This window comes from Rhinolophus ferrumequinum, chromosome 8, assembly GCF_004115265.2.
Source record: "Rhinolophus ferrumequinum isolate MPI-CBG mRhiFer1 chromosome 8, mRhiFer1_v1.p, whole genome shotgun sequence".
Classification (NCBI taxonomy): domain Eukaryota; kingdom Metazoa; phylum Chordata; class Mammalia; order Chiroptera; family Rhinolophidae; genus Rhinolophus; species Rhinolophus ferrumequinum.
In genome coordinates, this window is record NC_046291.1 from 34,115,589 (window position 1) to 34,130,891 (window position 15,303).

Consider the following 15,303-nt stretch of genomic DNA (forward strand, 5'->3'; position numbering starts at 1 on the left):
ATAAAAATAGTGTAACACTATATGGAAGTACTTTAGGTCTATCTAGCAATATACAGAAAAAAAAAAAGAACCTAATATCTGTTACTGAAACTTTTTCCTGCAAATAGTTAACATAATGCTGACCATCCATGAAGTCAGCCCTTCATTTGATCACTTCCTAAATGTAACACTGACCTTTTTGTATCTGACTTCCTTGTTTAAGACTATAAAGACCATAAAATTTCTCTGTCTGTAGGAGTATTATATCCGAGAACTTCACTTGGCAGTTATGGTTCCTATACAATTCTATTAGCTCAGTCTTCCAAGATCATTTTTGATTTCCAACGTGGAAGTAACATTGTTCCTGCCCTGGAATTTCTTGGCAGTTGAACCCGACTTGCATTAAGAATTTGACAAGGGCCAGCCACATAATTTACTGTAATTTTTAAACCATGAAGTAATGTGTAAATGATTTTTTCATAATAGAGCTATTAGCAAAAGAATTTTTGCATTTAACAGTGTCTGTCCCCAGAGTCTCTGTAATTGAATCACTTTACCTAGAGCGTAAATGGAGTCAAAGCTAATTTTTATTAAGTGTCTGTATTGCTATTGATGGAATGCATTATGGCATTTCCCACATCCTTTTAAGCAGCTCAGATTATACAGCAATAGTATAATATATGCTGTGGTTTTTTTTAAGTATTGAATTCTTAAAGAGTCATGTTTCTTTTGAGTCCTGTCCTGAAAGATTTTCATTCAGTCCTTTATTCTTCTTTTCCCTCTTCCCTGTCAATGATCTTGCTCATGAAAACTGATTAATTGGAGCTGCTTTCTGAACTGTCCGGGTTTACTACTCTGCAACACTGACAGCTGTATTCTGCCACCCCTGAGTGGACTTGTGACTCACCTCTGTCCCTCAGCCATTCAAGAGATCAGCCTCGTGCTTGTGGAGATCATGCTGCTAAGAGGCCTTTCAAATGGTACCCAGGAAGCATTGCCCCTGTATTGGTCCCTGGAAGCTGCCCATGTGTTTCATTGGTTACATTTGACCTCAGGGGATAATGGTTCTCCATCCTTGACTACACCTTTGGAGTCATCTGGAGAGCTGTATAAAACACTTATGCCTGGGTCCCACCCCCACAGATTCTGATGTAATGTGTCTTGGGTGGGGTCTGAACATTGAGATTTTTCAAAGCTTCCTAAGTGCAGTCAAGATTGAGGACCACTGCCTAGGAGTCTCTTCTGTATCCCAGACATTTTAAGGTCAAGTTTGTTTCCTTTAGGACATAGCTCCTAGCTCTTTGGGGAAAAGATTCATAACTATGCAAACAAACCTCTAGACATATTATTGATCAATAGCCAGTTTATTAAAATCCATTCATAAAACCCCAACACATTTCCCCATGCCGTTAGTATTCACCTCTATGCAGATATTAACAATAATAGCTCACACAGGTGGGGCTTTTTATGCAAAGGCACTGCACAAGGTGGCATCCATACACTAACTCGTTTCATTCACAAGTGTGTCCCTGATCTCTCACCCGACCTCCAGTACTGTATTTTTCAACTGCCGATAGAGTACACCCACCTGAACAGCTGTCATCCCAGCTCCACATGTATAAAGTTTCACGTGCCCTTGTCCACCAGCGTCATCTCCCACGTGGATTTTAGTGTCCAGTGGACCTGACGCAGATCCCAAACCCCGCATTCTCTGGCGTATGACTTCAGTGTCCTGACTTACAAAGTGGTGGTGGTGGGAAGAATACTGACGCCTGCTTCACCGCCTTGTGAGGACTCCCCAGAATCCTCTGTGTAAGGTGCATGGTCCCAAGTGATAGCTACTGTTACTGTTTTGAAAACTACAGTGCCACTAGAGCTCCCTGTTTCTCCACTCACTACTGGTACCAATGCTTATTCACAGAGTGCATGTTTCTCGGAGTCACCACGCTGCAGCCTGTTGCTCACCCCTCAGGCTTCCATTGCAGCAACTGCTCCTCACTGGGCCTCCGCCCTCCAGTCGTTCCCACGCTTAGTCCCCTCAGCACACTCTGAAAAGCATTTCTTAAATAAAACACCATTTGTATGTTATTGTCTCACTCAAGAACCTATGAGGGCTTCCCACTGCTCACTGCGTTATGCCCAATCTCCTCAGCTAGGTTTCTTTAAATTCCTCTCATAATTTGGCTCCAATCTTCTGACCAATTTAATTTCCTGCTTACTCCCCAGCACGCCCCTCTACTCGACGTTAGCCGGGTCTCTTCAGTGTCTTCCGGACTTGCATGCGAAGCTGATTTAGCGGTTGCTGCCCTGGCCAGTGTAGAATATAGATTCTCCTGTTTACAAGGCCTGGTTCCAATAAAGCCTCCTTCCTAAGGTCTTTTCCATTTTGGTCTGTGCTTATTCTCATTTACTATCACTTTTCTATAACACTGATCTCAAATGCAATGACCAAGGCCGTCCAGGCAGTCAGTGTCATTGGGTGGCTGTGGCACAATGGGGAGAGCACATGCTTCACTTACTGGAGCAGCAGCCCTGGGAAAATGCAAGCCAGTAGTGGCACGCGTGCTCCCAAATCACGTTAAAAAAAAAAAAATCTGAATTTTTTTTTTTTTACTTGAACTCTCCTCATTTTTATATGTTGAAAGTTAATATAAAATCTTTAAAAAATGATTGTATGGCAAACAAAATAGATCAATAGGTCTGGGTCGAGCCCCAGGGCTACGGTTTTGTCCTCTCTGCTTTATAGTTGGTGTACAATCTAGTTTAAGACTTAATTATTCTCAAATTGTTTGATACGTTTTTATTTCTCTCTTTAACCCAGATATCCCCTCCAGGAGCCCCTCACCCCGTATTCATTTTGAGAACCTGTTGCTGAACTTAACACTACTAACAATAACGATCGTTTAGTTGATTTATTCATTAGAGAAATGTTTAACATGCTTACAGGGTGTGTACTGCACAAGACATCACAACTTTTGTTTTCTGGTTTCTTTCATTGTGTTGTGAAATATTGAGAGGAAATCCCCGGTGTTGTGTCCTGGCTCTGTGTCTGACTCCCAGGTTCATCATCAGTTTTATATTCCGGCTTGTTAGTTACCTTGTGACCCAAAGCCAGATTTTTCTATGGAAAGAGGAACAAACTGTGTTACTTGTATGTTTTATTAATGATGCTTGCCACAGGATGGTGTATAAAACATCTTTAGGTAATCACAGTACTCGGCACATATTAAGAATGCAACAAATAGTAGTAGTATTTACTCTTAGTGCAACCAGGAGACGTGTCTGCCACAAGTATGTCTGAATTCTGGTTTTACATCAAGATTATTTTTCCCTGCAATGTGAAATGTGTGTACTACTTAAGTGTCTAAAATAATTCTTAGTTATAATGCATATCCAAAAGACGTTTATGTGGCTTTTCCATAGAGTGAAGTATGGGGAACTCACTATTCTTGCTTTATACACCACATACTTTCACATTGTCTAATTGCCATGATATCATCTCAGCAGTAAGCACAGATATTCCACCCTTGACTGTTACCATTAGACATGAGTAACCCAGTTTGACTCATATTTGTTTGGACAGAAAAGGGGAACATATTTGACTAACACATGGACACCATCGTAACTATTGGAACAGCACTGTTCTTTTTAACCAAAATGCCACAAGGAAGACATCTTGTAAAACCCTGGTTAAGCTCTGTTAGAGCCTCAGCTTGGAGAGTCAAAAAGCATAGGAACTTAAAGTATTGGTTCCTTTTACTCGTTAACTCTGGTCTCAACCCTGTGGTGATATTTTTCATGATGATATGGTGAATGTCAGGACGTTGCACAAATCCACACCCTCCTCTTTTTGTGGTTTGCTGTAGGTACACAGCGTGCCAATGCCCGGGCTCCTGCCCCTTACAAGCGAGATTTTGAAGCCAAACTAAGGAATTTTTACAGGAAGTTAGAGACTAAAGGATATGGACAAGGCCCAGGGAAATTAAAGTAAGTGCAAGTGATGCAAACCGCAGGGTTGGTAAATGGTGAAAGGGATGGGATGCAGGTGGGCATGGAGGACATTGATTGTGATTTGGGATGACCGACCTTTGTTGTAGTCGGCATAGTTATTTTGGTGTGTGTACACTGCAGGCTCATCTACATCCTAGTTCTGGAATTAAGCACGATTAAGCTAACGTTTTAAAACAAACAGTAAAGAAACTGCCACATTCCACGTAAAACTGTAGACAAAATAAAAAGCTCATTTGTTTTTTTTCTCCTGAAAAGTACCCCTCTGTTGGCTTAGAGTATACTGATTAGATAGAAGGCTGTCACAGTGTCTTATATTGCACATCACTGTGTGCTGAGCTGACCTGACTGCTCAACTCTGTTTCATTGAGTGAAGTAAACTTGTCCAACGAGACATGTCATGAATGTTGTTTCTTTATCCACCCCCATTTACATGGGGGAAATTGAAACATTATGTCGTTTGGCCTAGAATTATTTTCATTTCCTAATTACCCCTACTCCCTTCGTACCCACCTCCACCCCGCTGCTACGTCCCCACTAGAGAGCTCTACACTGTGCCACCTGAAAGAGGGCAGAAGAGAGAGGGTCTCCACTGCAGTAGTGCCATGTTCTGGGGTGACTGACTGAGGGAAAGTCTAGGGAGCAGCCCAGCAGCTCCATGGCTCACTGCCCGTGAGGGCTCACTTGATTCAAGTCACAGGTTGCACTTTCGTCGCCCTCCGGAAACATCAGCCTGCCCCCAACACCATACCTTTCAACGCTCTACCTTTTTCACGGTTCACTTACGAAGGTCTTGATGATCAAGCTTCTGTGCGTTTTACCTCCTATCATCTCCCGTCCTGTTATTATTTTCGCTAAAGGCAAATTGATATCTGCCTAAGGATGACTTTAATTGTCATTATTACAAGGAGATTAATGGACTGCAAGTTATCAGTCATTTGTATCTGTCCCTTAGGGAATCTCAAGATTCACTTAATTTAAAAATTAGATTCAACACAGTACAAACTCCTCTGCTTTGGAGGACACTGAGAATTTTTTGTTTCTCCTTGTTCTCACAGCAATCCTTCCAGGCACTAAGTAATTGAATTCCTTGTCCAGGTGCATTCAGGCTTCAAACATTACCTCATAGGGTTGTCCTTCCTTTACTACACAAAAATGTGGCACGTGTGTTGTTTCATATCCTTCTTGGATAACTTCATTTGCCCGTTCAGAAAGGCCTCTGGAGTTGTTTTCATAGGTTGTAGGTGGGGTGCTGTCTTTACCAATGGTTCTTTCATGTAACTTTTGCCAATGTTAAGAGGTAATGACAAATGTGTCCTTTATGGCAGATAGCAATGACATTCAGTCACTCCTTTTTGACTAGTTAGTTATGGTAAATGGAAATTAAATGGCAAGTGCCCAGTTCTAGAAAGATATGGATTAGGAAATAACCGGTAATTTTCAAATTTTCTCTTTACGGACAGGTTAATTATCAGAAGAGATCACTTACTTGAAGATGCTTTTAATCAGATTATGGGCTACTCCCGAAAAGACCTGCAGAGAAATAAGCTGTATGTGACATTCGTCGGGGAGGAAGGGTGAGTAGTACAGAGAAGTGGCCTGTGGAGCCCAGGCTGGGACTGCAGGGCGGATGTTTCACCACATCCTCGCTGTGGTTGCCTGAAACAGGAAATCCTTCTGGCAGGAAATGCCGTTCTCATACACTTAAACCTCTCGGCTTTTTTTTTTTTTTTTTTTTTTAAGGTTCTCTCTGGTTTTTAAATCATTTGACATAGAATTTCTTTGGTACGAACTTGTAACTATAGATCATTTTTGAGAGCAGAAGTTTGGTTTAGTGTTTCCTCTCTGTAACTCCCTTTCACTTAAAGGGGAAAAGTGGGCTTTGAGGAGCACAAAACAAGGAATTGCATTTAGCATCTGTGACCTTGTTATCTGCACTGGGGTGCTAAGTAGAACATACTTAACCTGTTCAATAAACTCAGTTTCAGAATCACAAATCAGAATTCTGCTAGCCTTCCAGGAAGCCTCCCCAGCAATAACTCTAGGGGCTTGGTTCTTATTTTTCTGTCCCCAGTTCTTCTCTCCTTTACGGATGGCAGCACACCTACCAAAATAACTACCTGCCATAGACCAACGTCTCCAACCTTGTATGACTCTTCCATGAGTGTGCTTATATAGATAAGGGTTAGGAAATGAAAGAGTGAAGACTCCCACATGGTGCGTATTGCATCTGAATAAACGTAACAGTTGTTATATAACGCTTGAGAAGATGACAGCTCTCATCTGTTCCAGACATCTTCCTCTTTCCTCATTTCAGGTCAAGGTTTCGAGTTTCAGCACCTTCTGTATATCCCAGCCACCACTAGAGAGAATTAAAAAAATACCACACAGTGCTGGAACTCTGGTTGTCTTCTCCTTGATTCTGTTGATTTGGATTATTTTAAGGCCACCCTTCTTGGTCATGCCCAAGAATAAAGTGTATTAGCAGTAACAAAATTAACCATTCGGTATATTGTTCATAAAATGGAGGCTTCAAAGTATAAAATAACTTGCGTATGCTAACAGAATTGGATAATAGCAAAACTGAGATTCACAACTAGGTCTTAGTCTTTCATCTGCTCTTGGACTAGTGCCTGATAATTTCTGTTCTTCACATACACTGTTGTATTGTCTCCCAGCTGTGACTAGACTAAAGCAAAATATTACATGGGAAAACAATATGATGTGACAAAAGTTTGAGCAGAAGCTTAACTGAGACTTGAGCTTTTCACTGCTAACTTGCCTTAATGGACGAACTTCTAGCTTATGTTAATTGGCTTAAAGATGCAGGTGCCCAATTGAAAATGAAGGCAAATGCTTTTAGCCTGATCACGGGTATGCATAGGATGCCAAATATTTCCTGACATAGTCAGTCTGGTTTGGACGAGAATACTTTTCCTCCCCCAGAACTCCAGCTGCCTTCCTTCATTGTTGGACCACAGTCTGTTGAGATCTCAGAGATGTAAGGAAGAGTCTACAGGAGCCTTGGAACTTAAGTTTGAATAGAACAGATGCTTATCATGCTTGATCATACTAATGCCGTCTCCCTATGATCTGGACTGATGACATCCGTTTGGAGGAGGCCCAAGTTGAGTGGGGCTTGATATCTCTATATTTGATTGCCACTATCCAAATGCTTCCTGCTTCTATCACCTGTCTGCTTCCCCAGAGGGAAAATAAGAGGGAGGATATTTTGAGGTGTGACCTCAACCATCAGGAACAATCTCTTAATCAGGCCCCTCTGCATATGGCTTACTGAAGTTGGCATAGGGCCAGATAATTTCTGGTCTCATGGCTTTATCATGCCAATATCATACATATGGATGATTAGATATAGACTTTATTTTGCTATTAAGACATTGAAAATACATATACTGCTTTGAAAGATTAAAGCAGTACTCTTGCTGAAAAAACCTTCTCCAACATGTCGATTCTATCACATTAAACGTAAAGACCAGAACATTTCTCTCTTGATTATAATAAATGCCCAAAGTGAAAAGCTACCTTAATTTTTCTATGGAACTATAAAAATGAAGCGGGAAGTTTTCTGTCACTTTGCCATCATTAATTTCAATGCCCTCCAAATATGTCCTTTTGTAAGTTCCTCGTGTGAAGTCTAGTAATAGATATGTAAAACATATACCACGAGGGCCCAGATCTTGGTTTCTAATGTCATTCTTCAGAAAGAAATGAGGGCTCCTTAAAGAAATGGCTGATTCTAGGACTGGGCCACAAAGTCTACAAGAAGAAGCCTGAAGTATCTTGCAGTGCCAGAAAGTAAGGAAGTGCTGAAAAAGTCCAGTATGTTGGGGGATGTCAGAGGGACACAAGAGCCGACTGACAGAGCACCCAGTGGCCAAAGCTGGCATAATTTGAGCAACAAAATAACAAAGTAGTTCTGGATTGTAACTCAAAGTATAAAATAAATACCTATACTTATATAAATACACGATTGAATGAATAAATAAATGGAGTAGGATAAACAAATCTCCTATGTAGAAGATTTCCAAATAATTCAGCATCATTCCCCATTCCTTAATTGTGGGTTGCATCTACTGACTTGCTTCCAAATAGTATATGTGGAAAGAGGGAAAAAGAAGTCCACAGTGGAGATGCCTGACAAAAACTCAGCCAGGTGAATAAGGTTAAAATTAACAGTGGGGTATCATATTAATAGTAACAGTATGTACCCTTGATATGATGTGATGAAAATGGCAGTTTATTTCTACTGTCCTTCTCCCCAAAACCCATAATGCCAGTTTATGGGTGAAAAAAGAAATGGGTGAGATAAATCCAAATTGAGGGACATCCTACAAGCTGCCTTACCAGTACTCCTTAAAACTGTCCAGGTCATCAAAAATCAGAAGAGACTGAGAAACTGTCACAGCCAGAAGGAACCTAAGGAAACATGACAGTTAAATGTAAAATGGTATTTTGGGTGGGATCCTGGGACAGAAAAGGGACATTAGGTTAAAAACTAAGGAAATCTGAATAAACTATGGATTTTAGTTAAAAATAGTGTATCAATGTTGGTTATTAATTGTCACAAATGTACTATGATAATGTACAATGTTAAGAAGAGGGAAACTGAGTATGGGGTATACTAGAATTCCTCATACTATCTTTGCAACTTTTCTGTAAATCAAAAACTATTCCAAAATGAAACATTTATTAAAAGAAAACATATGGTCAGGATTTGGGAAGACTTGGGAAATGATTCCCTGAATGACTTTTCCTATTTCCATGTTGTCTGATAAGTGACTGCCACCAGAGTAATTTGGGGTATGTGTATACTTTCTTCTGACCTTGAGGTCAGTAGAGTAATAAGTACATGGGTAGAGTTAGTTCTATTGGGAAGTCCAAATTAGTAGGGATATTGGTATATGGAGAGTATTGTTTGGGGCTGCTAATTTCCATGTTATGCTATCTGTGATGGAGTAATACTTGCGACTCTTAGTGATGCCATCTCACTGATCATACTTTCTACTTGTCATAATCAGGATCTTTATTTTCCATAGATTAGCTGGGGCATAAAAAGAAAGGGATTTGTTTTTAAGAATAATGCATCTGTCTACACTTCAAAAAGGTGTAAATTAGCAGATTCACAGAGAGACATTAAGCTCTGCTTTAAGCTGTTTCTTTACATATGTCTGAAATATGATATATAGATTATTCCTGAAATGGAAGGTCTAAGTTAAGAAAAATGATGGAAAATTTTAGTCAGAAATTTACAGGGTAGCTGCAAATTCTGTGTGACCTAGAATTAATCCCAGAATATTGGTGATGCCTCTATTCAATTAAAAAATACAAAAAGATCCAAGAGCCTATTAATGCAAATATATTAGTTGACATTTGTTAAGTATTTTCCTTCGCTAAAATAATGCTTCATGTTATTCTTGGCATTTTACAAAAAGTAAGTAGTTTCTAAGCAAACCATTGTGATTTAATTTGGTCAGAGCTGGAGGTTTTGCTCTAGTATTAAAATTTCTACCCAACTTAAGTTGGTTATCCGTTCTTGCAAAGTGGGGAGGAGTGGAGGTCGGCAGTGGTGGAATGGCTGGAAACTGAGTCATCTTGACTGAATGTGGTAGGAAATTGCATGCTGTGGTTGTCTCTTTCTGTTGGGCTTCTGTCTGCCTAGAAGTTGCTTCTTTAGGAAGGGGTCAGTGGAACACTACATTGTCTCCAGAACGTCATTTTCTTCTGAATTATGAGTCCCAGCAAAGCTTATGTGATGTCAGAAGTTAGCTAGGTAGGCTATTGTGTTCTGTCCGATAAGGCATCCCGGGCCATTAATTTCTTAGTACCCAAAAGTGAGGAAATAATGGCGTAACTAAAGAGAGGATGTTTACACTGTCTCGCCTCTTTTTTTTTTCCTCCATGGCCAATCTGTAAAAGGCACCTTTCTTTAAGAAAGAAAGGGTTCATTATATGTAAGGCGCCATCTATATGACGTCAATCATCTGTCTTGCAAAGCCACACTTAGCCTAGGGAGGAGATGTGTACAAACAGTTTTATTTGGGGAGGGGAGTTAAGAACAGATGAGCTCTTTTTGTGATCTTTCTCTCGATACAGGCAAATTAACACAACTAGGGAGGATGAGATTCAAAACCGGTTTCTTGTGTCTCTGCTTATAAAATAAGCAGCAGTTCTTACTGACTGGTCTAATCCTTACTAGAAGTTGTTTAGGATCCTGAGCTTCACATTTTTTCCTCAGAAATCTGTAAAGTTTCAAGGTAAACTTTATGGTGCTACTTAATTTCTTCCAAAAAGAGAGATTTGCAACATAACCGAAGTAACCCAAACCTTGCTGAAGAAGGGTGTTTTGTATCTAGGCTTAGGCTTGGTATCTCACCATGTAAAACTTTGCATGTCTTATTAATTGCTCACAAAATTCCTTACTCACCTTTGAGGCCTTCTTAAGTGCTGAAGAACTGATGCTTGCTGCTATAAATATTTGAGGGTGAATCAGCAGGTGCATACGCCACGTGTGTTGAACTGACTTATTAAAAAGCAAAACTTTCTGTCTTCCAGAAAACTTGTAGGAAATGGTGATGTGACTTCCCAATGCCGTCATCTTCTTTCATTTTAGAGTCTACTTCCATTGGAATACTTTGTTTTCAGTAACTTTTAGTTGAAAATAAGAAAGAGGAGACTAAAATTATTTTAGTAAATATTGGCTGCCACTAATAAGTCCGGCAGTGTCCGCCCAGTAACGTGATGATGTTTAAAATGCTTTATCAGCGCTTCATGAGGCTCAGAACTGCATTGCCACCCAAAAGACATCTGTGCTTATTCCGAAGTGCCCTCAGATGCAGCTGTTGTGTGGTACACACCCGTTGTCCGGAGTTTCTGTATTTCCATGCCAAGCCTTTAGCTGTAGAACCAACCTAACTGGCAAAACAGGAATGTAACAAACGATCCCCGTGATATGAGTCATATTAACTATTTATATGGATGAGGTTGCTAAGGCATTACAGAAAGCACACGCACGAAGTGCCCTGCTGGGACATGTCTGATTGAATGAGATAGACGTATGTAATTTGTAGCCTACAACCTGCTGTCAGATACACAGTTCTAAGTTTTGCATCGTAATCAAATCAAACTTTAAAAACTTTCTTGGCTTTAGAGTGCCTCCATCAGTGCTGCTAGAGTTAAGAAACAGCGGATAAAAACCTGGGCAGTTGAGGAAGATACATTTTCCTCCTAGAGGAACTGCTAGCTTTGTTCTCTTGGGAAGAAAGGAGTTTTACTTTTCAATTTAACTCCTCGGGGAACATTCATGTTGTCATTAGCCAGAGTCAGCTATTATCATAATAAAGGAACCAATCAATGAGGTTTGTTTTTCTACGAAACTTTACCATATTAGAAGACACTAGACCTGGAAATGACAAGCATCAAGCTCTCTAAGCATAATTCATTTGAGTGATTTCTGACAAATATTTGCAAATTGAATTGTCGTTTTGAGATTGGCATAACCTATGAATATCATTGAATCAGTATATCGCCTGAAGGCAAACTTGTGCAAAGTTATTCACTCTGCTGAATGTCAAATAATGTAAATTATGTTGATTTTCTTTAGAGAGCACCAGAGAGCTCCACTCCTTGATTCCACAGTATATGTGGAGCTTCTATGGTGTATCAGGCTAAGTATGTGGAATACAGAAATGAGAAAGACATGGTCCGGGTCCTCAGTATGGTTACAGTCTAGATACATGTATAGGCGAAGCAGACACACAAACATAATTATAATACACTCGGGTAAATGCAGTGTCACTAAAGCACTGAGAGTTGAAGCTCAAAGAAAACCTGCTATTTCTAACTGAATTCCACAGTTTAATTTTAAGCCGCTAAAAAATCCATTTTACTTATACCAGTCGTTTCTTTGTAAGCAAACTGACTCATAAAATATTTGGCTCATGTTTCAGCTGTCTGTGACCCTTACCATCTAGTGCCTGGATTTTGTCTTTGAAAACCCCTGCAAAGCTAGGACCACTAATTCACGGTCTCATACTTAGTTGTGACCACTCCTTGAGGTTGCATGTACCCTAGGATATTATAGTCACTTTATATTTCCTTGAAGGTATCTTTACTAAAGAAGAGGATTTATAGTAAGCCAGGTATTTTAATAAAATCACATTTTCTTACCACTGTCTTATAACAGGAGTGGCCAACTTGTTCTGTGAAGGGACAGATAGTAACTATTTCAGGCTTTGCAGGCCGTACGTTCCCTGTCCCACATACTCAACTCCGTCATCGTAGCAGAAAAGCAGCCACAGACAACACATAAACAAATAGGCATGGCTGTGTGCCAGTGAAACTATTTACAAAGCTGGGGGTGGACCAGATTTGGCCTACAGGCTATACTTTGCCAACCCCACTCTATAAACAACATTTAAAAAAAATCTTTTTTTCTAGTCAATGAAATTCACCATCTATAGGAAATTTAGAGATATTTTGCATCTACAGGGATCTGGGTAGACTGGAATCATGGACTAAATTTCACAAAGTGAAATTTCTTAGGGAATTTCTAGTACTTAGGTTTTAAAAAGATCCAGTGACATGCAGACAGAATGGGAGAATCCTGAGTTAAAGCAGCACAGGTGACTAGCTCAGTATAAGTCAATAAAGTGACAGCTCCGAAAGGCAGGGTGATTTTAAGCTGCATTAGTGGGGAAAAAGTAGTAAGAGAGGACAAGAGCTCTTTCTAAGCTCCCTGCTGATGAGACCACACCTCGAAGTGTGACCAGTATTAAGACACCACCCCTTAGATCAGACTTTAACATCCTGGAGAGTGTCGAGACCTGAGAAACCAGGGTAGCGAGGGAATTCCCAACTCTTCCTTGAGAGTAGGTTGAAAGAAATGGCTACGTTCAGGAATGGGGAAGGCAGCAGGAAAGGGCAGACACCAGGGATACGGCAATTGCTAGACATAGGAGTTCTTATAGAAAATGACTTTTTAAAACATTGTATACCTTTAGCATCTAGATTAGTCCCCAAAACATAATAGACACTCAACTATTTGATGAAAGAAAGCCTCTAAGCATGTTAGGAATTTTCAAGTGGAAGAAGTATTCTACTTGTCCTTGCTGGCGTCAGAGACCAGAACTAGGGCAGTGGGAGGAAGCCACCGGAGGCGGCCTTGGTCTTGGCATGGGGAGGTGCAGTCTGCATCCTTGCACCTGGGAGGCAGCCAGAGTGCTGCTTGGGGCGTCCCCAGGGTAATCTAAGCATAGTCCCAGTGATCCTGGTGGCCACCGGCTAACCACATTATATTCAGCTGCCCCTGAGGGCAGTTTCATCATGTCACCTTACGGCCTCTTTGGGCTGACTGTCTGATATATTTGCATTTTTCTGCGCACATGGGTTTCCTGTCAGTCTACATTTGCATCCCCCAAAGTGCAGAATGGGCAGGTCATGTGAGAGATGGTTTTACCTATTGCACAGACTGACATTTTCTATTTTAATATTTATGTATTTCTTTTCATGTGTATTAATAACATAAAGCTAGCCTATCATAATTTTGTAAATATTGTGTGAGACAAGACTACATTGAAAAAGCAAAGTTTCAATGCTTTTTGAAAAGTTGATTAAATAAATGAAAAATGGTAAGTGTATATATTCAGATATGGCAAAAATTGAGGAAGTAGTATATGAATGGCTGAAGTCTATTCTAAATAAATTCTATTACATTCTCAACTAAAACATATAAAAGCCATTTTATTTTTCTTACTAGTCTCCCAACTCGATCTTCTACCCATAATAGGATCCTTTTCTCCATCACACAACCTAGATGGAGACTCAGATGATTTTTTAATAAAAATATATATAGGTATATATGTATGTGTGTATATATATATACACACATACATATATACATATATACATCCATCCATGAAGGAAATTTCATAAGAGGAAAAAATATAGCGTGAACAATGTCTTGTAAAATCCTACACCCCATCTTACCCATTGCTTTTATTCCCCTTTCTGCGTTCCTTCCTGTCCTTGAACCCATGTGTAAACATTTATCATAGGGTAGATATCCTTTATACTTTTCATTTTAAATTTAACGTATCAAATTGCTTTATTGTAAACTCCTGTACTGCAGTTTTTGCTCTCAGCATCGTTGGCCACTTGTCATTCCTCAAACCTAACACAATCAGTTCTCATACTTCACTTTGACCCTGATGTCTTTGTAAGTAAAATGGAATTTCCATTGGAGTTCAGGTGCTAGAGTTTCAGCCTCTTCTCCAAATAGTTTCCTTAGGAATCTTTAGATACCCACATTTTTCTTGTCTATAATTTTCCTTGGAGTTTTATAATTTAAAGTTTTCACTTGGACCCTATCATTCCATTGTTATTTTTTTTTTGCCTCTGATCTCCCTAGGGGGCCTTGTATCTATAATAGTCTCTCACTGATTCACTGAAGTCTCTTTCTTCCCCCATTTAAAAATGTTTCAGAAATCCATGAGGACTCCATGTCCCGTGGATGTAGATAGCTGACACCCTCTGGTTTTGTCCTGTTTAAATAAAGCGTTCCCACTGTACTCCTTTTCCTTATAACCTCACTCCAGACATTTGAAATATTTATCTTTATATATATATATATATATTTATGCAATCAAATTATTAGCATATTGCCTGCTGCTTTATCCATTATCTGATATGTTTTGGATATTCTCCATACGAAATGTCCATTTCACTATTCTGGGTCAAGACATGGATGAGATCAAGAATCACAATTGTTCAATTTGTTTTGAACAATTTTGGAATGGGGACAGTTAGATTGTAATCAGTGTTCTATAGAAAGTTGAGCTCTAAAAAATGTGATATATATATATATATATATGTATGTATGTATATGTGTGTGTATATATATATATATTTATTTATTGTAAACTCCTCTACTGTACTATATATGCATATGATAACTAGTTGTTCTTTTTGTGGATTTTTTAAAGGCTGGATTACAGTGGACCTTCCAGAGAGTTTTTCTTCCTGGTGTCCAGAGAACTCTTTAACCCATATTATGGCTTATTTGAGTATTCAGCCAATGACACATACACAGTACAAATAAGTCCCATGTCTGCTTTTGTAGACAATCACCATGAATGGTAAGTAAGTTTATTCCCAACACTTTTCTTCTGTTGATTTTCTATGGTATTAATGTTTATAGGAATCCACATTTCTTTTAACATATTTTTCCTTGGAGAAAATCTTATTTTCAATTAAATATCTTATTTTACTCTTGTTTTTGTTGTCAAATTATATATACAG

At 39.4% G+C, this 15,303-nt stretch overlaps 1 protein-coding gene and 1 long non-coding RNA gene across 8 annotated transcripts in view; one reads left to right on the forward strand and one right to left on the reverse strand.

Moving 5' to 3' along the window:
• The window catches only part of HECW2 (HECT, C2 and WW domain containing E3 ubiquitin protein ligase 2), a 338,340-nt gene that overhangs the window by 295,722 nt on the left and 27,315 nt on the right, over positions 1 to 15,303 (forward strand). For all 7 annotated transcript variants that reach the window (XM_033112086.1, XM_033112085.1, XM_033112082.1 and 4 more), the window contains 3 exons: positions 3,846 to 3,966; positions 5,451 to 5,564; positions 14,988 to 15,140. In XM_033112086.1, the coding sequence (XP_032967977.1) occupies positions 3,846 to 3,966; positions 5,451 to 5,564; positions 14,988 to 15,140 (388 nt within the window). The remainder of the gene's footprint in view (positions 1 to 3,845; positions 3,967 to 5,450; positions 5,565 to 14,987; positions 15,141 to 15,303) is intronic.
• On the reverse strand, positions 5,737 to 11,001 carry LOC117025833 (uncharacterized). Its single transcript, XR_004423662.1, has 3 exons — positions 10,433 to 11,001; positions 8,353 to 8,424; positions 5,737 to 6,349 (listed from the first exon to the last, which is right to left on the reverse strand). It is a non-coding gene; the product is annotated as an uncharacterized LOC117025833 (long non-coding RNA).